The 20779-nt window shown below is 49.3% G+C and overlaps 2 protein-coding genes across 10 annotated transcripts in view; both read left to right on the top strand.

The window, feature by feature from the left end:
* The window catches only part of TLK2 (tousled like kinase 2), a 127394-nt gene extending 117469 nt beyond the window's left edge, over window positions 1-9925 (top strand). For 7 of the 9 annotated variants that reach the window (XM_021068152.1, XM_021068148.1, XM_021068145.1 and 4 more), the window contains 3 exons: window positions 3913-4024; window positions 5019-5126; window positions 7173-9925. In XM_021068152.1, coding sequence (XP_020923811.1) covers window positions 3913-4024; window positions 5019-5126; window positions 7173-7346 — 394 coding nt within the window. In that variant the 3' untranslated portion in view covers window positions 7347-9925. The remainder of the gene's footprint in view (window positions 1-3912; window positions 4025-5018; window positions 5127-7172) is intronic. The other 2 variants (XM_021068146.1, XM_021068147.1) reach the window with 1 other exon arrangement.
* MRC2 (mannose receptor C type 2) overlaps window positions 19603-20779 on the top strand; it is a 59813-nt gene continuing 58636 nt past the window's right edge. Inside the window, 1 exon segment of the mRNA XM_021068141.1 lies at window positions 19603-19671. Within this exon segment, the coding sequence (XP_020923800.1) occupies window positions 19603-19671 (69 nt within the window).

Genomic DNA, 20779 nt, shown 5'->3' with positions numbered 1-20779 from the left:
GACAGAGAAGAGCGGAGTGTCGCTCTCAGCACAGGACCAGCCCTGTTCTTAGCAGTCTGATCATGTTGGAGTTATGCGTGTTAAAGAATCAATCCTGTCCTGCTGAAAGCACCATGTACACAAAAGTTCCACTTTCCCTTTCTCCTTATTGTTTGTGGAGGTGGTACCTACAGTGGAAATCTGTCCCTAAATTAAAACTTTGAGATTCTAGCTTTAAAATAGAAGCTACATTTACAGTGTTTATTCACTATTGTGGTTATTGTGGGTTAGTGTTCCTGTCACTAAATGACACAAAAACATCTGCCTTCAGAAATACTGGAAATTTATACTGCTGTATAAATTCACTAGAACTTGGATTTGAGCTTTTCATTTGATAGCTTATTCTTTTTTTAAAGTAAAGATTTTTCCCATTTAAATTAGTTATCTCATTGCTGCCTATTGCTGTATTTGCTAAGCTATAAAAAATTGGTGATTGGAATTTAAATAAAAATTATATATCATGGTTGGAATTTGCTTCAAAGTAATCAGGTGTAGAGGGGTGCACACAAAGACTGGCTACATGTGACAGTTATTAAAACTGGATGATGTTTACTGGGGGTTCATTTTATTATTCTTTCTTCTTTGGATTATATTTGAAGATTTTTTTTTTTTTAAAGAGTAAGGTAGAGAGGGAGCTACTGAGAAAATTAAATTTTATTGGTTTCTCTGGAGGTTTAAAAAGTCTCCATATTGGTGTTTATAATCGCCATATTCAGTATGTTGTCCCAGAGAGATACAGACAAAAGGGGAGGACATAACAAATTTTAAGTGACCATTGCGTTATTTGATTATTCCACAATTCTTCTACACGGAATACTACTTTTAAATAAGTAACTCATAGACGAGACCTTGAGAATCGTTTTTTTCTCTGAGCACTTTATCATGATGGAGTGATGCAACTAGGTTTTTTTTAAGCAATTCAGTGTAGTATCTTAGAACTATCTTCTACTCTCCTGTCCAAAGTCCTGGATAGGGAAATAGAATACTTATTATTTTCAGTATTGTTTGGGTGAAGAACTAGTGTATTTCTTCATTTACAGATGGGGAAACTGAGACCTTGAAAGTGCCATGACAGACATGTTCTATTAAGGAATAATCTCTCTCTCTCTTTTAAAAAAAATTTTATGGCCACACCTGCAGCATATGGAAGTTCCCAGGTTAGGGGTCAAATAGAAGCTGCCAGCTGCTGGCCTACACCACAGCCATAGCAACACCAGGTCCAAGCCGCATCTGCCACCTACACCCCAGCTCTTGGCAGCACTGGATCCTTTTTTTTTTTTTTTTTTTTTTTTTTTTTGTCTTTTTGCTATTTCTTGGGCCGCTCCCGCGGCATATGGAGGTTCCCAGTCTAGGGGTCGAATCGGAGCTGTAGCCACTGGCCTACGCCAGAGCCACAGCAACGCGGGATCTGAGCCGCATCTGCAACCTACACCACAGCTCACGGCAACACCGGATCGTTAACCCACTGAGCAAGGGCAGGGACCGAACCCGCAACCTCATGGTTCCTAGTCGGATTCGTTAACCACTGCGCCATGACGGAAACTCCAAGCACTGGATCCTTAACCCACTAATCAGGGCCAGGGACTGAACCTGCATCCTTATGAATACCAGTTGTTTCCTTTCTGCTGAGCCACAGCAGAACTCCAGGAATAATATCTTTTGTATTCTAAATATTTGGCCATTATTACTCTGTATTTGGACAAGTTCAACAACCACTGTCCTTCCTTATTACATGCAAAACTTACCTTCCTCCCCACCACCTCCACAAAAAAAGTTATAAGTACATTTCAGAAAGTCATTTTAGAAGTCTTCTTGTGAAAAAAAGTTATAAGTACATTTCAAAAAGTCATTTTAGAAGTTTTCTTGTGGCTCAACAGGTCAAGGATCCAGTGTTGTCACTGCAGCAGCTTGGGTGGCTGCTGTGGTACAGGTTTGATCCCTAGCCTGGGACCTTCCACATGCCACAGATGTGAACAAAAAATTAAATAAAATAATAAAATATGAGTTCCCATTGTGGTGTAGCAGAAGCAAATCCGACTAGGAATCATGAGGTTTCGGGTTCGATCCCTGGCCTCTCTCAGTGGGTTTAAGAATCCGGTGTTGGCGTGAGCTGTGGTGTAGGTTGCAGATGAGGCTTGGATCTGGCATGCCTGTGGCTGTGGCAAAGGCTGGCAGCTACAGCTCTGATTAGATCCCTAGCCTGGGAACTCCATATGCTGCGGGTGCAGCCCTAAAAGGACAAAAATAATAATAGTAATAATAAAAAGGCATTCCCTGGTGGTCTAGTGGGGTAAGGATCCAGCATTGTTACCGCTGTGGTATGGGTTCAATCCTTGGCCCGGGAACTTCCACATGCCATGAGCACATCCCCATCCCCAAAAAAAACTTCTTGGGGGGGGGGGGGAAGAAAGCTTATTATCGTTTGAACATTTTTTTGCCTCTCAACTCTTTTAGTCCCCTTCCAGCTATACATTTAGATTTTAATGCCAGAAGCTCATCAGAATTTAAAATAAAGTTTTACAGAATTGATTTTGCCAGCATGAAATCTGCAGAAATTGATCTGTTTTCTTTAGGATTCTGCCTTCCAGGCATGCCATGGCTAAGACTCCAGGCAATGAGTAGAAGTATATTTATTTGGTTTCCTAAATGCCAGGAGGCACTTGCCTTCCACACCATACAATTTGGTGTGGTTGGCTATCCAACTAGTCTTTTTAGAGGCTAGGAGCGAGTGGGGAGGGAATGAATTCAGATGAGGATTGAGTTGGGCCAACTGGTACTTTGAGTTTTTATGCACTATTTGTTAGCCTTCTAGTAAGCCCCTGAGCACCCTTAAAGTAGGAGATGTAAAATACCCTTTAATAATTGGAACTTTAATGTCACCATTGATTATGCACTGTAGTCATTTCCAGTCTAGATTTCCAAAAGAGGTTTCTGCAAAAAGACAGAACAGCTACTCCCCTCAGAGATTTTTACTGGGTCTTGAATTCATTTGAAGTTTTTTTTTTTCTTTGCGGGGTTGGAGGGGTGGGTGTTGGCCATGCCCACAGCATATGGAAATTCCTGGACCAGGGATCAAACCTGAGCCACAACAGCAACCCAAGCTCTACTGCGTGATAAAACTGGGTCCTTAACCCACTGAGCCACAAGGAAACTCCTGGGCTTTTAAAATGGTAATTTTAGAGACTTCTTCTGCCAGAATGAAAATCACACTACTAGTTGTATTAGTGTTTTTTGCCACAGATATTGTAAAAGAGAATGCATTCTGGAGTTCCCGTTGTGGCGCAGCAGAATTGAATCCTACTAGTACCCAAGGCGGGTTCGATCCCTGGCCTTGCTCAGTGGGTCAGGGAATCCAGCATTGCCGTGGCTGCGGTGTAGGTTGCAGACGAGGCTTGGATCCTGAGTGGCTGTGGCTGTGGTGTAGGCCAGCAGCTGCAGTTCTGATTCAACCCCTAGCCTGGGAACTTCCATACACTGAGTGTGGCCCTAAAAAGCAAAAAAAAAAAAAAAAGAAAAAGAAAAAGAAAAAGAATGCACTTCTTTTGTGTTCTCCTCTCCTTTGTAAAACTTGTTGAACTTATTTTAGGCACAGCCCTGGGAAAGGAGGCTGGGGTGAGTAAAGTAGGAACTAGGGAGAACATTTACCTCTCTCAGTAAATTGAGAAGTATATACTTTAAGCCTTTATAATTGAATATTATTGCCTCCTTAGGTTAGAGTGTCTTTTCATCTACTTTATCCAGCCAGGTCTAAGTTGACTTTTCAACTGTTAAGATTTTTTTATTTCTAACAAGGTCTTTTATTTTGTGATTTTGTCCATGTCTTAGATTTATACAGTCCTTTTTCTAAGAATTTTTATTTCCCTTTTGTCACAGGTATTTACCACCAGAGTGTTTTGTGGTTGGGAAAGAACCACCAAAGATCTCAAATAAAGTTGACGTCTGGTCCGTGGGTGTGATCTTCTACCAGTGTCTCTATGGAAGGAAGGTAATGAGCGTGGTGGTTTCTCTCGGGTGATGCGTGTACATGGTGGCATTGTGTGTGTTATTCTTTTGCAGTTAATCATTGGGTTATACAAAATGGAATCCTGAAAGTTGTAGTTTGAAGAAAATACAGACTTAACTATAAAAGCTTTATGCACAAGCAGAAAATTTTAATTCTAGGGCACCTAATGAATTCTGCTGGGCTGTTGAAAATGTTCATTTTATGCTCTTCTCAGTTAGATCCAGTCTCTGTTTTGATTCTGGTAGCACATATAGGGAAATATGTAAATAGTTTATTAAAGTATGTAATCTTCCCAAGAGCCGTTCTTAAGGATCCCAAGAACTGAATCTTGAAATAGCGGCAAGACTCCTTAATCCCAGTCACCCTGTTAGTTAGAACTTTTATTAGCACAAGTGTGCGATAGGATCCGTGGGATGTCTGTATTCCTGTTTCAGCTATCAGTGTGTTTGTATGTTTCGTTTTTCCCTGTTGGGCTGTGGGTAGAAGCCGTTTGGGAGTTCCCCTCGACTCCTTATATTTTGATTACAATCCCCAGACCATACTCTTAATTCGGATTTCAGCCTCCTCTTGAACGTCCCCTGGGTCTTCAGGTCTTTATCCTCCCTGCCTAACATGGGGAGTTATTCAGTTACTAGTTATACTCTGATACTGTGCAAGTGCTGCTGATAATGGTGGTGGAAGTTTCCCAGAAAGAACTGTGATCTCAGTAGAGACACTGTAGAGATGACACTAGGTGTAAAATCACTTTTTAGGAGTTTATTAGAAAATCGCAATTTGTGGCACGGATAAAGCCACTCGTTGAGTGGCCCTGACTCTTGTGTTTTTCCCACTTTGCCCTTACCCCATTTTTTTCTCTCCCCTCATTTTTTTTTATTATTAAAGTATAGTTGATTTACAGTGTCACAGCGAAGTGAATTATGTTCTCTTTAATTTTAACCAGAGGCCTACCTTTGTTTGCTTTGTTTTTATGTGATAGCCTTTTGGTCATAACCAGTCCCAGCAAGACATTCTACAAGAAAATACTATTCTCAAAGCTACTGAGGTGCAGTTCCCACCAAAGCCAGTAGTAACACCTGAAGCAAAGGTAAGTTTTGACCCCGTGGTCAGCAGAAATGACTGCCTTGCTTCCTCTATTACTTCTCTAGGTAATTTCTCTAACCTCCTACCCACTTCTCCTCATCTCTCCTGCAACAGACGTTTATTGGAGAAGGGGCTGTGATTATGTAGCACTTAGCTACAAAGTTTCCTTGCCCATATTAAAGAATTTACATTTTACTAAGTGAGACAGACAGTAACTAAAAATGAATACATCTCGGGATTCCCGTTGTGGCTCAGTGATAATGAACCCAACTGGTATCCATGAGGATGCGGGTTCAATCCCTGGCCTTGCTCAGTGGATTAAGGATCTGGAGTTGCCATGAGCTGTTGTGTAGGTCTCAGACATGGCTCGGATCCTGTGTTGCTGTGGCTGTGGAGTAGGCTGGCAGCTACAGCTCTGATTCAACCCCTAGGCTGGGAACTACCATATGCCACAGGCATGGCTCAAACAAAACAACAAAAAAAGAATACATCTCAGATGGTGATAAGTATTATGAAGAAAACAAATCTGAGTAAGGGAGTAGAGAGGTGGGAAACCCCGTATTTTGATAGCCCGGTTAGAGATGGCCCCACTGATGACATGACTTTTTGAAGTCTTGACTGATGTGAATGTGAGAGCCATGTATAGATTTGGAAGAAGAGTATAAGCTGAGCAGGACCTCAGAGCAGGCAGAGCAGAGGGGAGAGTGGTAGGAGAGGCAGCAGGATAGGTTATAAACCGTGACGGAAAAGCACTCGAGGGTTTTAATCAGGGCAGCTCTGTGATCTGATTGCCCTTTCAAAAGCCTACTCCGGTACCTGTGTAGAGATAAAATTCAAGGCAAAAGGAGTTTATTTGGTTGGTATCCAACCCAAGAAAAACCTTCTAGTTCCAGGTGTCTCACTAAGAAAGCTTTATATTTTTACGGTCACGAATCATTATGTTCATTTCTGTGAATCTGTTTTTATCTTCCAAATGCTTTAATAAAGCAACTACCTAGAGGTATCTTTGTTTTTGAAAAACCAGGAATTTTAATAATTAAACATGGAAAAAACAAAATTAGTAGTTCATTTCATGTTTTAGATATACTAAAATCAACTTGACTTTTTAGAGCAGCTTTTTAGATTCACAGCAAAATTGAGTGGAAAGTAAAGTGTTTCTATCCCCCTCCCCCCGACACTCACCCACCTAGCCTCCCCCACTGGCAGCATCGTGCGCCAGAGTGGCACATCCGTCACCAGCGATAGAGCTACATCCCGGCATCATTATTAGCCTAATGTAGAGTATGGATTTGGATGATAGTGATGTTATATTTTGGATTTTTTAAAATTGATTCAGTTACTTAAATAACTATATTATAAGGTTTTGATTAAATAGAACTGTCTGGTTAAAAAATAGGAAAAGGCAGATAATCTATGTGAGGGCCTTTGTGCTAAGAATTGTAGAAGCTGAGGTTCCACAGCTCGTCATACCTGACGCAGAGGAGACAATCAAACCCAACTCACAGTATGTTTTTATGTCTGCAGTACTTTTAGGGAGACAAGTGCTGTTCAGGTTTTCCTTTGCTGCATAGAGGTGTGCCTGATCCTTTGTTTCATGACCTGTGACTCGTTATGCTGTTAGTCAGTGTCCTCCTCACCCTGCCTGGTGGTGGTTTGTCACTGCAGTCCCCATGTCCTCTGGAAGTTCACGCGAGACCATGGTTTGTAGATGCAGAACCATGAAGTTAGACTGTGCGCATGCACACCAGCCAAGGCCGAGAGATTTTTGCGTTGGTCTTTGTGCTTTGGGGACATGCGCCATTCTGCCTCAGGATTGGCTCTGCCAGCGTCATCGGGGGAGTCAGTGGCCAGAGAGAGGTGCTGCTGCTGGTGTGTCTCCTCGCCCAGGCTTCTCCAGGTCTGCCTGGTGGTTTCCGGGAAAGGCCCTAAGCCCCTTCTCTTTAGGAGACATTTGCTCTGGCCCCTGGCAGCTGCTCCAGAACTTCCTGGGTTCCCCCTTGGGGTGCCAGGATTATCTGCTTCAGGCTTCTTCAAGAAACTTTCCTTTCAGGCGTTTATTCGACGATGCTTGGCCTACCGAAAGGAGGACCGCATCGACGTCCAGCAGCTGGCCTGTGACCCCTACTTGCTTCCTCACATCCGAAAGTCAGTCTCCACAAGTAGCCCTGCTGGAGCTGCTATTGCATCAACCTCTGGGGCGTCCAATAACAGTTCTTCGAATTGAGACCCACTCCTAGGCCACAAACTGTTCAACACACACAGAGTGGACAAATGGCATTCAGCAGCGGGTTTGGAACATAGCGAATCCGAATGGATCTCATGAAACCTGTACCAGGTGCTTTTATTTTCTTGCTTTTTTTCCCATCCATAGAGCATGACAGCATCGATTCTCATTGAGGAGAAACCTCGGGCAGCTCTGGCCAGGCCTCGTAGGAAAAGGCCCCGCCCCAGGTTCCGGCGTCAAGGGCCACTGCATGTGGCTGCTCTGAGTGAGGAAAAAATTAAAAAGAAAAACTGGTTCCATGTACTGTGAACTTGAAAACATGCAGACTCAGGGGGGTCCCTGATGCAGTGCTTCAGATGAAGAATGTGGACTTGAAAATACAGACTGGGCTAGTCCAGTGTCTATATTTAAACTTGTTCTTTTCTTTTAATAAAATTTAGGTAACATCTCCTGAAAAGCTTGTAGCACAAAGGCTCAGCTGGGGATGGTGTTTGACTTCGGAGGAAAAAAGTTGCTATTGCCCGTTAAAGGCACTAGAGTTAGTGTTTTATCCCTAAATAATTTCAATTTTTAAAAACATGCAACTTCCCTCCCCCCTTTTTTATTTTTGAAAGAACACATTTGGTCAGAAAGCGAAACCCCTGTTAGCAAGTTCGTGGCCGTGTTCATTCCAGTCAGACGCAGCTTTCGCGCCGTCCGGTCTCCCGTCTGCAGTTCCTTCCCCATCTCCGTAGGGGAAAACTGAGGGGGGTACTGAGACGTGGGGGGTTTGCCATTGGACAAAGAATGAGGTTAGAGCTCTGCAGCTTGGAGTCTTTCTAGGTTTTCAACTATTTCTTCACAATTTGAACACTTGACGGTTGTCCCTTTTAATTTATTTGAAGTGCTATTTTTTTAAATAAAGGCTCATCTGTCCATGCAGTCCTCTTGGATTCTCTGAATGTAGTAACCTTTGAAACTGTTCCAAAGGTAGGCAGAAAATGGGCTGGGGAGCCGAATGCTCCAGGGATCAGGAGTTCCAACCCAGTCTCTGTGTGCTTGCTAAATGGTGTACATCTCTTGTTAACCGTGATGTTAAAACTTGATCAGCATATAAGCTTCCCTCTGTTAGATGTTTTGGCAGGAAACAGTCTCCAGTCCCCCTGGTGTGTATGTCTGTGTGGGCATGTACACACACACACACACACACACACACACACACACACACACACGCTTTTATCTAACCCACTGCAATAGATGCATTGAGTGAAGTGAAAAAATAATCTCAAAGGAAATAGGCGTTTCAAAAATGAACATTCTTTTGGAACTAGGTTTTAATTTGGTTGTTTCTGAGATGTACGATCAATTGAAGATGGAGCTGAAACGGGAGATGAGTGGCCCCACCGTGCCCTTGAAACAGCAGAGCACTCGACAGTAGAGGGGGAAGGAGGCCAGAGTCTGAACATGTGGTAGCCAGCTTGGAATGTTACTGACATATGTGGCAAGAGGGCTCAGCCAGAAATATTTAAAGATGCAGCATTCAGACATGCGAGTTCCCTGGGCAGGAGGAGGGAAGTCAGGAAGGGTAGCGAGCACTCAGATAACTCTAGTATTTCTTTTACGACTGAAAAAGGCCAGTATGGACACATTTTTCTAGGACTTTTGTTTGTGTTGTGGACCTACTCCTCTCGCCCCGGTATTAGGAGATCTTAAGGGAAGAAAGGAGGGTAGGTTCCTGGGTAGCTGTTGTCTTGTGGAACTCTGAATGGAAGGAAGTCAGCGCCAGAGTCCTCGTTGCCCCCAGCTTTCCAAAATGATTTTATTGTCTTACATGTGTATACACATGTGTGCACACCTAATAGATGCAGGTATGTGTGTGTATATGTACCATCGCTGCTGCTGAGCAGAGTGCCCATGGGGTCACAGGTTGAGCACAACATCGAAAGATGATGTCTGGATATGTGAAGAGATGGATGAGGTTGAGACCATGTTTAAACTTCCTCAAGATAATTAAATTTTATTCCTTATCTCCTCCTTCTCATTCAATGATGTTGCAGTTTTGATGTTTTGAGGTTGTTGTTGTTTTTCTTTCTTTTTTTTTTTTTTTTAAGTTTTAACTTTCTTTTAAGGTTGAAGGAATGCTGCATCTTTAAACCTTCCCTCTAACTTCCTGCCTCCTTTTCCCTAAGTGCTTCTGAGCGAAGCCGAAGGACTTTATTTGGTGATCTCTCTTTTCTACCCTCATCCTGAAGAAGGGAAGCCCTCTCTTCTTGGTTTTATTGAGTCTAGGACTTGATTGGGCTTGGTTGAGTCTGGGCAAGGCCTCTTTCCACTGCATGGATAAGCCCCAGGGAACATGCAGAATGTTGACCTTTTCTAGACCTGTAAGTAGCCATGAAATCACTAAGTGGAGTTCTTCCATGACATATTTTGTTAATATGGGTTTCACTTTTTCTGAGGATAATCCCTCATTGCCACAGTGTTGATTTACTTTAAACAATGACAAAAAATGTGTATTAATTTGTAATTAAACTCAGCCAGACTGTTTTGGCTTTTCCCAATTTGGGGGGTGGGGAGGATATTAAAATAAGTTTTAAGAAGTGAACTTCCCAGCCTCTTGATTTTACTCTAGTTCTCTAGCTTCAAACAAGGACCTTACCTCCTGGGATGTAGCTAGAGGAATCCTAGCAGCTGGCAGAGTCCCAGTGGACGTTGCAGGCACGATGGGAATGTGTGGATTCATGCGACACCTTCTGTACCCCTATTGTGCCAACACCTGTGCTTGTGGGTGGAAATACATCAGTGATCAGAATGGGGAGAAGGTACAGCTCTGAGCTCACAATCTAGGGGCAAAGGCACTGGGCCCAGGAAGGGATGGAACACAGGGGCGGAGGGGAAGCAATTGGGCTCCGAATCTTCCGTCATGACACGGGCGGCTTCAAAACGAGACTCCCCAGTCAGAGCAGTATGCACCCCACTTCTGTGGTTGACCTGCTGTCTTTTTTAGAAGGTTTGTTTTCTGCCTGACTTCTAGTCCAGGAAGGGAGGTTTTTCTCCAGCTGAGAAGATTAGCAGTCAGGAAGCTCTTGTGTCCCTTAATTTAGAAAATAACTCTCTTGAGGAGCTCCTGCTGTGGCCTAGTGGGTTATGATCTGGTGTTGTCTCTGCAGTGGCGCAGGTTCGATCCCTGGCCCAGGAAATTCCATATGCTGCAGGTGTGGCCAAAATAAATAAATAAATAAATAACTCTCTTTAAACAGTTATTTCCTAGAATCCTAGAGCCAGAAGCAAGCTTTGGGTCCAGCTCCTTGCTTCTGAAAAGGCAAAGTTTACAACTAACTTGACCCACCTTGGCAGACTTTTGCTTTCTGAGAATCTTTCTTTCTTTTCCCTTACTCATAATTCTAATCGCCCAAGCTCTCTTCATCTATAATTAAAATCTGCCTGTGGTAAGTGGGGGAGAAACGTGGTACACAAACTGGCTGTTGTATTTTAGTTTCTTTTCTTTTCTCTCTCTTTCTTCTTTGTCTTTTAGGGCCACACTTGTGGCATAAGGAGGTTCCCAGGCTAGGGGTCGAATTGGAGCTGTAGCTGCCAGCCTACACCACAGCAACACAGGATCCGAGCCTCATCTACCTACACCACAGCTCATGGCAAGACTGGATCCTTATCCCACTGAGTGAGGCCAGGGATTAAATCCGCATCCTCATGGGAACTCCCATTTTAGCTGCTTCTTTTTTTTTTTTTTTTTTTGCTTTTTAGGGCCACACCCGTGGCATGTGGAGGTTCCCTGGATAGGGGTTGAGTCGGAGCTACAGCTGCCAGCCTATGTTTGCGACGTATACCACAGCTCACGGCAATGCCAGATCCTTAACCCACTGAGCGAGGCCAGGGATCAAACCCGCAACCTCATGGTTCCTAGTTGGATTCGTTTCCGCTGCACCATGACGAGAACTCCCCGTTTTAGTTTCTTAAGGCAGAATCACCAAACGGTTAAGAGCCTGTGCTTTAGAATTAGGTCTAGTTCAAATCTCCCTCAAGCTTCAGGAATCTCTCTTTGCACGGTTATAGTTAGGAATAGGAGAAGGTATTTAAAGTACCTGGCACATAGAGGGGAATCGAAAAATGTGGTTTAAAGAAGATCACAGGATCTGGTAAATAACACTCCCAAGTTCAGTGGTTGAGGTTCAGAGCCTTTCTGCTCTCCGGGTTGTCGGGAGACGTTGCCTTGGTGGCCTTCCTCTCTGGCTTGAGATTCAGTATTAACCTCTATCCTACAAGGTCTTCTGTTACCCCAGTTCCAAGACTGCTGCTGGCCAAGTGCGGAAGAAGCGTCTTAAAGACCAGCATGGTCCCCAGGCTCGCTGCTTCAGCATCACCTGGGAACCCGTTAGAAATGCACAAGCCCCCCCCAAAAGGGGGCCATTCAGAAGGTGGCCTTATCTAAACTCACTCAGCCGGAAGATGGCTTTGTTTTATTTTCTGTGTTGGGGTAAACATCTCCTTTAAACTCTGGGCTGTCCCAGGCCCAGATGTCATACGTATGCCATTTTATATACCCTTGTGCAGGTGCCTTGGTGCCCAACAGTAAACTCGAGAAACACTCACTTTGGGCAAAGCTTCTTACCTTTAGCATTCTCTTAAAATATATATAACAACTCATCAGTACCTTCTTGTAAATTAATTTATCACATTTTTCTTTAACTTGAGGGGTCCAGGGCTGGCAAAGGCCTGAGACATGGGTCTGCTTGAGCCCAGCCTGGCAAAGTGGCTCAGGGCTGAGGGGAGCCTGGGGCTGGACTGAAGCTCCTTGGAAGGGTCTCAGGGAGCATAGAGTTGAAGAGAGGTTGTGGGGAGAGGAGGGAGTGGTAAGAGACTCTGGCTGATGCTGAGCCCTGCGGGCGGGTTGGGAAAACCCGTCAGAGGCTAGGAAAGCAGTCAGGCCCGGGAGCAGGTTTGGGACGTGGTGGGGTCAGGGAATAAAGGGCCCTATTGTGCCAGGGAAGCTCGCAGGGGCCCGAGATGGGCTGGAGTCAGCAGAGGGGGTGTGTGTGTGGTGCTGGGTGAAAGACCCCGAATGACCTCATGGTGCGAAGGGGTCAGAGAGCAGCTGCCTGGCTGATGGCCCCACCCGTCCTTGGCCACTGGTCAGGCCTCCTGGGTGTGGCGGGAAGTGCCCAGCCAGAGAACTGTGGTGGTCTCCTGTGCTATCCAAGCCTTTTCACCCTGAGGGCAGCTTGGGGAGGGGGGGCAGAGGGCAGTATCAACAAAGGGAAGGGACTCTGACACAGCCCGGGTGTGGGCAAGGTGAAAGCATCTTGCTGATTTTATATGTGAGGAAACCGTAGCCCAGATAGACTTGGTAACTGATGGAGCAGCATCGAGGGGGAGGGACCATAGGCTTGAAGATCTTGTGAGCTGCATTCCCTGAGTGCCATCCTGGGGCAGAGACAGCTGGAGGGCTACCCTCGGCCCCCAGCTGGAGGCGTATCATAGTTTGCTCTCATCTTGGGCTGTCCTCCCACAGTCTCCCTTCACTGAGTCCCCTTCCCTCAGGGATAACCCTTAGAAATCTACTTAGAGACTGCTGGCCTGGGCTAGAACCAAAGTTCAGTGGGAAGATGAGGCATGGTTTCACGTAACATTACTGCCTTAGGTTCCCTAAGCCATCTCATCTTGTGATTGTCCTTAAAAGATGAGGATGTGAAAATTCCTCCTCCATCGCACCCCTGGGCAGCTCTGTAATAGCTGCTTTTAGGTCCTCAGTGACAAGTGAGAATCAGACCCTCTGCCTTGACTTCCGCATGGTTACTGTACGGCTTGAAGAGGGTGAGAGATGTGAAGATGGTCTCAGGAATTGAAAAAGTCAGAAGCAGGGGGTGTTGCTAGATGCCTCCTCTGAATCACAGCGCCCTTGGAGAGATGTCTGCAGGACATAGAAGGCCCTCCAGTGCGGGCGGCCCTGGCCTGTATCTGGAAGGAAGCCTGTCCTAGAGTCAGCCCCAGACCTGAGTCCTGTGCCCTGGGAGAAGGGCCTGCCACTGGGAAGCATGAAAAGGAAGGCCTTTCTCTACAAATTAATTTTAGGAGCCATTGCTTCTTTACACCCGCAGACTCTCGACCCTGCCACAACCTTAATGCGAAGCCTGCTTCTCAGCCCAGGGACAAACTGCACCCAGTTCTGGTAGCACAAGACGACAGGAGAGCTCCGAGTGAAGTCTATACTGTGTGACCTTGGCCTAGGCCCTCACACTCTGAGCTACAGTTGTCAGAGCACTAAACTTCATGTACCCACTCAAAACATCTCTTCAGAGCCTTCTGTTTATAATATGCTGGGCTAAGCTCTGGGAGGTGAAAAGGAACAGCAGACTTGGCTCCTGCTCGAAGAAGATGAGCATTTAGAAGCTGCATGTAAGGAGTGTAAGCTTGGAGCTGATGCATTCCGTGCGCGAGTGAGATGGGGTCCCTGGGGGTTTGGAAGAGGGCACTGAGCTGGGCTTTGCACGATGGGCAGAATGAAGTGAATAGAGTGAGGAAGGGCAGTGTTTGCCCAAAAAGTCCTTCTCACTTTCTCTACTCCTGCCACGCAGTGTTTGTCACACCTAGTTCTCTCCACAGTCTCTCACGCCTCCAGGCCTTGGCCATCTGATTGGCTTTGAAAACTCAGCTCAAGCTTACTTGGCAGCCTTCCTTCCTCTGGGCTCTCGCAGCACCTTGAACGCAGCTCCCTCACTTCCCCGCCTTCTCACGCGCTCGTGCGCTCCCTTGGCACCACGAGAGGCTGGCCTGCTGGAGCGCAGCGCCTGGAAGGGGAAGCAGGGCTGGACAGGTGGGGGTGAGGGACCTTCGATGTGAGACCGAGGAGGAGGAGGAGGTCGGGGCAGTGTGTTAGACGCAGGTCGTTGGTCAGGGCTGAGCTGGGATGGTTGGGGAGCCTGTGGTAGCTGGTTCCATGTCTTCAACAGCGATGTTTTTCAGCTGTGTTACCATCTCAACCCAACACGTGCTTCACAGACTAGAACTAGGCTGACGTGCAATGCACTCTGATATTTACCATTTTACTTCATTTTTAAAATGCTGGTCACCACCCACGGGTGCCCCAGCCTGCTTCTTGCTCCTTCCCTGGGGACTAGGGTGGGGGGGGCAGCTGCATGTAGCCACATGCATCAGGGACTCAGCGTGGAAAGGATGGGTCAGGGGAGGTAGCCACTTCCCTACCTGTTCTGCTGCAGACCAGGATCCACGGGAGCCTCACAAGGTGGTGGGCAGTAACTGAGACCAGAGAAAACCTCAGCCTGCCTGTCCTTCCTGAATTGGCAAGAGGAGGTCAGGGCCTCCCTCCCTCTTGAAGCTTCAGATGACCTCTTGAAGAGGGATGCAGAAGCTACCGGCCCACCCAGAGCTGTGGACCAGAGTAGGCCTTGACTCCTGGTTCACCCCGTCCTCAGAGGACCTGCAGCTCTAGGTTGGTTGGGACAGGGCCCTAGGTTGGGTAGAGCAGACAGGGTCACATGACATCCACCCGCCTCTGCCTGCCGGCACCAGCTGGGTGAGGCAGGAGAAGGTTCTGGGAACTGCATCCCACCCCCTTGGAACCAGTTCTTTAGCTCAGCTCTATTGCCCCCCTTGCTTGTAGCGCTGCCTCAGGCCAACCTCTGCCCCCTCTTTCTGACCTGCTCCTGAGTGGAGGCAGGAGCCAGCCAGCATCCTGAGGCATTGGTTTGCAAGCCCCCTGCTCTGAGCTTACTCCCAGGTCTTGCTGATAACTGGGTGTTGCAGAGGTGACTCGGTGACTCGTCCAACTGGGAGGCCATTTCCAGACCTAGAGGCATGGAGCAGGTCTGCACATCCTGCTTCCTGGGAGTCTCGTGAGGTAGTTCTGATTCCCTGGGGAGGAAGAAGCTGGGCTTGGAGTCTCTTCAAAGGAAGTCTTCTGATCCAGGCCTCAGGCTGAAAGTAAGTGGATACAAACTCAGCCGCCCTTCTGGGAGTGAGAGACCCTTCTAGGTCCTCCATCAACAGGGAGTAAGGGAAGAACCCAGCGGAAGGGGGCAGGATTGTGTCTGGGATATATTTGTGGCCATGATGGGGTAGACCAGCCAGTAGAAGACAGCCAGCCATGAAATGCCCCAGGAATTTAATGTGGATGTGGGGGAAATAGTTTTCATAGGTCAACTGCCCCAATATCACACAGCCTGGAAGATGTGGAGTCGAGGCTTGTGCCTTGGGTCTGTCTGAACCCCAAGCCTGCTGCCTTCTTTCCATCAGTCCTCAGTGCTGCAGATGAGGGGGTAGCCACAGGGACTCAAGAGAGCGGATGGTCTGAGTGGAGAGCTGAGGGTTGGCGATGCAGGAGCCCAGGGAGAAGGTAGAGGGGATGGGACCCACCCAGGCCAGCACCGTGCCAGGCCAGACTTTCCTCCTGGCTTGGGAAGGTGCAGGGCGGGCAAGATCTTAGCTGCCCTGGGGGCTCACACCTCCCTGTCTAGTTGCCTCAGGACTGACCATGTCTTTCCTTTAGGTCCTCCTATCCTATCTGGCCATCCAGTTGCATTCTTCCTGCCTTGTGTTCGTCTTTCCTAAGCTTTTGTTCTAGGCCGGGAGTGTGCACGGGCTCTGCTCTCCTGGGCACCCCCTGGCTGAGAAGCTGCTGAGCCCCAGCACCTGGGAAGAGGAGACTAATGCAAGAGGAACCCTAAGCACAGTGAGTAATGATACCAAAACGTGCACCACTGAGAGCCCCTGAGACCCAGAAGGGAAGTGACCTAGAGGATACGTGGATAGCGTCCGGCCGCCCTCCCAAGGCCTGGACTTGGCCCACTGCCCCATGCCGGGGGACTTTCGGACATACATTTATCAGCCAGCCGAAGGGATCTCAGAAAGAGGCTTCTATCTGGCCTGGTTTACACTTCAGAACACCATTTTTACTTAAACCCGGAGACCGTTGAGGCACGGGGGGCGGGGGCCGGGGCGAGGTGGTGGTGGTTTCTCAGGCAGAGGAAGGCACTTGGTGTTGCAATTCCGATACAACTGGCCTGGGCAGATCTCCTGGACCGTGGTGTGGGGTGGGGTGGCCCTTGACTCAAAACATTGCTTTCTGGGGACAAGATAGGGGATCGTGACCCTCCTTACACCTACAAATTGTCACCTCAGAGCTGAAGTAACTCATGTGGATGAAATCAGACCCACGGTACCTTTGCTGTCTAGCAACCAGTGGAGAGCTATTTCCCAGCATCGATTCTTTTTTTTTTTTTTTTTTTTTTTTGGTCTTTTTAGGGCCACACCCATGGCATATGGAAGTTCCCAGGCTAGGGGTTGAATCAGAGCAACAGCTGCCAGCCATGGCTACAGCCACAGTCACATAGGATCCGAGCCGCATCTGTGACCTACACCACAGCTCATGGCAACGCCAGATCCTTAACCCACTGAGTGAGGCCAGGGATTGAACCCACATCTTCATGGATACTAGTTCGGTTCATTACTGCTGAACCATGGCGGGAACTCCTCGGTATGGATTCCATCAGAGTGAGTATCATCTTGGCAAAAATCCCCTGGACTGACTAAATCCCTAGCACCTAGCTTGAGGCTTGGCCCTCAACAAATGGCTGTTCACCTAAGTTTTAACAGGAACAGTGAGGAGGCTGTGGGCACAGAAGACATGGACTCTTGTTTGGATGTGATGAGGTCTGGGTGCTGGCAAGGGGTCCCTCTCAAAGGCCCAGCCCCTCACAACACCCAACCCTCCTGTAGCCTGTGACCACGTTCTGCTGACAGCTGATGCTGCACAGGATCTTTAAAAGGTGGGGACTGGGCCGGACTCTCCACAGGGAGAACGGCCCAGATGCGACCGGCTGTCTGCCCTGCGCGCTCAAGAGCTAAGACAGATGGTGGCTGAGGACATGGACCCGGACAATCAGCAGAATCCAGTGTGTAAGCCTGGCGCACTACAGCAGGAATTCTCACCCTCGGCAGAAACCAGAACAGGGCCTCAGAGACTTGCGCAAACATCTGTCCCTGCTGGCGCAGCACTTGCTCCTTAGCTCTTTTGGGGCAGTCTTCTCTGCCTGGAAGATGGCAAAATTGTGTTACCTTCCCCACTAAACAAAACTCTTCTAGGACTGTGACTCGGCTCAGCTTTGTTCCCCCAGCAGCTAGCCCAGGGCTAGCCACCAGTGGTTGTTGATGTGTAAACGAAGAAATGGAAGCAACTCCTGTGCACTGAGCACTCGGGGGGGGGGGGGGGGGGCTGCTGGGCAAGTGATGGACATTCTGGACCCACGAGATGCACAGGTGATTTCAGGTAGTCAGCTTCTGCCCTGCTGGTGGGAGGGAGGCCTGAACTTACCTGGACTGGTAGAGAAGGGAACCCCAACTCTGTTCTAGAACCTGGAGGGCTCCTTGGGAGCCCTGCCTGAGTTCCCTGTCAGAGGCAGGGGGACTGCCTGATGAGAACTATGGCCAGCACATCCAGAGATCAGCAAGCAGGGAGGAGCATGTAAGATGACTTCGAGGAGAGAAGGTTTAGCCACTCAGGGAAAAAGAGAAGGCGCCTTAGCTCCGGAACCTCCTTGGAAGTAATGCGAGGAAGGGAAGCCAAGAGGATGGTCTCTGCAGCAGCCCCAACATGGCCAGTAGCCTCCGAGCCACTGGGATCCCAGGACATGGAGAAGATGTGCATCAAAGGGCACTGAAGCAGCAGTCACCAAAAGGGACTTAGCTCTGTCAGAGCTGCCTAAGCTGGCTATGGAGGGCCAGGGGTTTTGCTGGCCCGATTACTAATAACCATTTTTTAGGGTGTGGATAGTGGAGTCCCACAGTCTCTAGATTGATTTGCCAAGAATCTCAGCACAGCAGAGAAGGAAAAAGCTAAGTGAGCATCTGTGGCCCCCATACCCCCATTGCAGCCATGAGGAAAGATTCTGCAAGGCAAGGGTAGTAAAAAAAAAAAAAAAAAAAAAAGAGGAAAAACACTGAATTTGTTATTTCCAAAAATAGCACTGAGGTGGACAGCACAGGAAACAATAAAGTTTATATTACGGTTTCATAGTGTTTTTATTTGATTACTCGCGGTGGGAGAACGTGAATCTTTGCATTAGGGTCTCTACATTTCTCCGTCCGGCTTTGAGCCTAGACAGCCCAAGTAACTTTTCCAAGGTCGCTCCGGGAATCAGATGTAGAGGTGGAGCTGGACTCCAGCATCCTAATTCTCAGCCCAGTGCTCTGTGCTGCGGTGACCTGTTGCGTAATACGGAATAACTGTGGCTTGACTTCTCTTTTATGAGATTTCCATTTGGTCCTTTGAGAACCGCCAGCAAAACGGTTGCTTGTGAGAGTGATGATGTCTGTCTTCTGGGACGTCCAGTGGACAGATTTTCCCTGGGTTTCTGGGTACAGCCCCAACCAGCAAAAACACTCACACCCCCTCGCGCCAGAGACGCTGACGCAGGGGGTCACACCAATGCTAAAATAAGACTTGCAAGTGTTTGCGCTCAGCGCACAGCACGGGGCCCTGCTCCCCCTCCCCCAATCTTTGCCTCGGTGGCCGAGTGCTGGGCTCCGCCCCTTCCCCATCAGACCGGGGGAGGGGTCCTGAGCACTGAGGTAGCGGATGCTCAGCGGCTGGAGACGTTGGCAGAAAGAGGCGGGATGGAGGGGGCGCCAGCGGCTGGGCCTGGCTGCCTGGGTCAGCGGCGCGCGCCGCCGCCCCCGCCCAGTCGGGCCTCGCAGCCCACTTCCAGCCACGCGGTGAAGTTTGCGGAAAGTTTTGCAGTTGCTTCCCCGCCCGCGCCAACCGGGGACTTGTGACGCAGCGTCTGGGTCTCCAGGCCCGGGCAGAGAGGAGAGGGAAGGCGAGGTGGGGAGAGAGGAAAGAGGAGAGCGAGAAAAAGAGTGCACGCCGGGGCCCTTCTCGACCCCGCAGATCCTCCTCTCCGCCTCCCCTTCCTCTCCTCTCGGCGCGCTCTCTCTGGGCCCCGGCCGGTCGCCCGCTCCTCCTCCCCTTCCCCTCCCACGCTGCCCGCTTCCCTTCCCCTCTGCCCCTCAAACCCTCCTCCCCGGTCCTGCGCTCCTCCCTCCGCCCTCCCTCCGCCCGGCCTGCCTCCTTCCCTCCTCCTCCTCCTCCTCCCCTCCTCTCCCCGGGAGGCATCACTTCGTCCCAACCCGGAGGAAGACGCGAGCCCCTCGCGGGCGGTCACCGCAGCCCAGCGCCGGGGCTGCCACTGCGCGCCGCGCCCGTGCGCCCTCGGTCCCCGGGTCCCCAGAGCGCCACGCCGCGGGCATGGGCCCCGGCCGGCGGGTCCCCGCTCCCTGGCCTCGTCACCTGCTGCGCTGCGTCCTGCTCCTCGGGGTCTGCACCTCGGCTGCTCCCGGGCCGCCGCCGCCGCCGCCACCGCCGCCGCCGCCGCCCTCCCGGGTAAGGCGCTGCCAACTTGGCCAACTTCGGGGCCGGGCGCGGGGGGAGCGCCGGGGAGCGGGCCTCTCCCAACTTTTCCCTCCTTTTTTTTCCAGAAGCGTGTGTGTGTGTGAGACTGGGCTTTAAAAAATCAGCTCCGCTTTTCTGAAAGCGGGGGAGAAAGGAGGAGGAGCGCGCCTGAAGGTGGGGGAGGACCTGAGTGGAACCAGATGTGGCGGGCGGCGGGGGAGGGGAGCCCGGGGGTCTCCAGCTGCCTCGGAGGAAGAGGGCGGGCGCGGGGAGGACCCTGGCGCCCGCCCTCCCGGACCACCCGGCGCCCGCCCTGCCCTCGGCCCGGGGACCTGCAGGGCGCGTTGGGGAATCCAGGCCGGGAGGCTCCAGAACGGGCTCCAGGACCGATGCGTTATTGGTGTTTTTGAATTATTCCTGAGGGCTTGTTTGCCCTTACTGGCACCTCAGTGTTGTTTATATTTTCTTTTCCACACTTGGTCTTCAAGGACAGCCTGTGGCATGCGGCATCAGCACCGCTTGAACGAGCTCTGTGGCCCAGTTTTGTCCCATCCGGAGGATGCAGCGACAGGCTGGGCTTGGTGTGTGTGTGTGTGTGTGTGTGTGTGTGTGTGTGTGGTGTGTGGGCGGCTCTGACCAAACTGGCACCCCTCCAGAGTGGACAGATCCTGGGTTTGGGCGGCGAAAGAGCTGCTAAAGATGCAGAAACCCAACCAACAGAAAACAAAAACCCGAAGCTGTGCCTTCTCCTTTCTGCTACTCTTTCGAGGGTGACGGTAAAGTGTGGGGACAGACAGACCCCCTCACCAAGAATCCAAGAAGGAAAGGGAGCGATCTGCTTCCCGGAAGACTTCCAAGAGTTAGAGCGAGAACTGCCAGGGAGTGTGGGCCCTGTGCTGGGCCTGTAAAGGGCCTATAAAGCTTGGTCTTGCTTTATGTTTCATTTGGGGATGGGGGTGAGTGAAAGGGGACAGTCAGTGCAAAGCCCCAAACAGCCCTCTGGAGGGTCTGGGGCCTCTAGCTGTGGCCAGTG

The sequence above is a fragment of the Sus scrofa genome, chromosome 12 (assembly GCF_000003025.6).
Source record: "Sus scrofa isolate TJ Tabasco breed Duroc chromosome 12, Sscrofa11.1, whole genome shotgun sequence".
NCBI lineage: Eukaryota > Metazoa > Chordata > Mammalia > Artiodactyla > Suidae > Sus > Sus scrofa.
The sequence above is the reverse complement of the archived record's forward strand: the minus strand, read 5'-3'. Positions and strand labels throughout refer to the sequence as shown.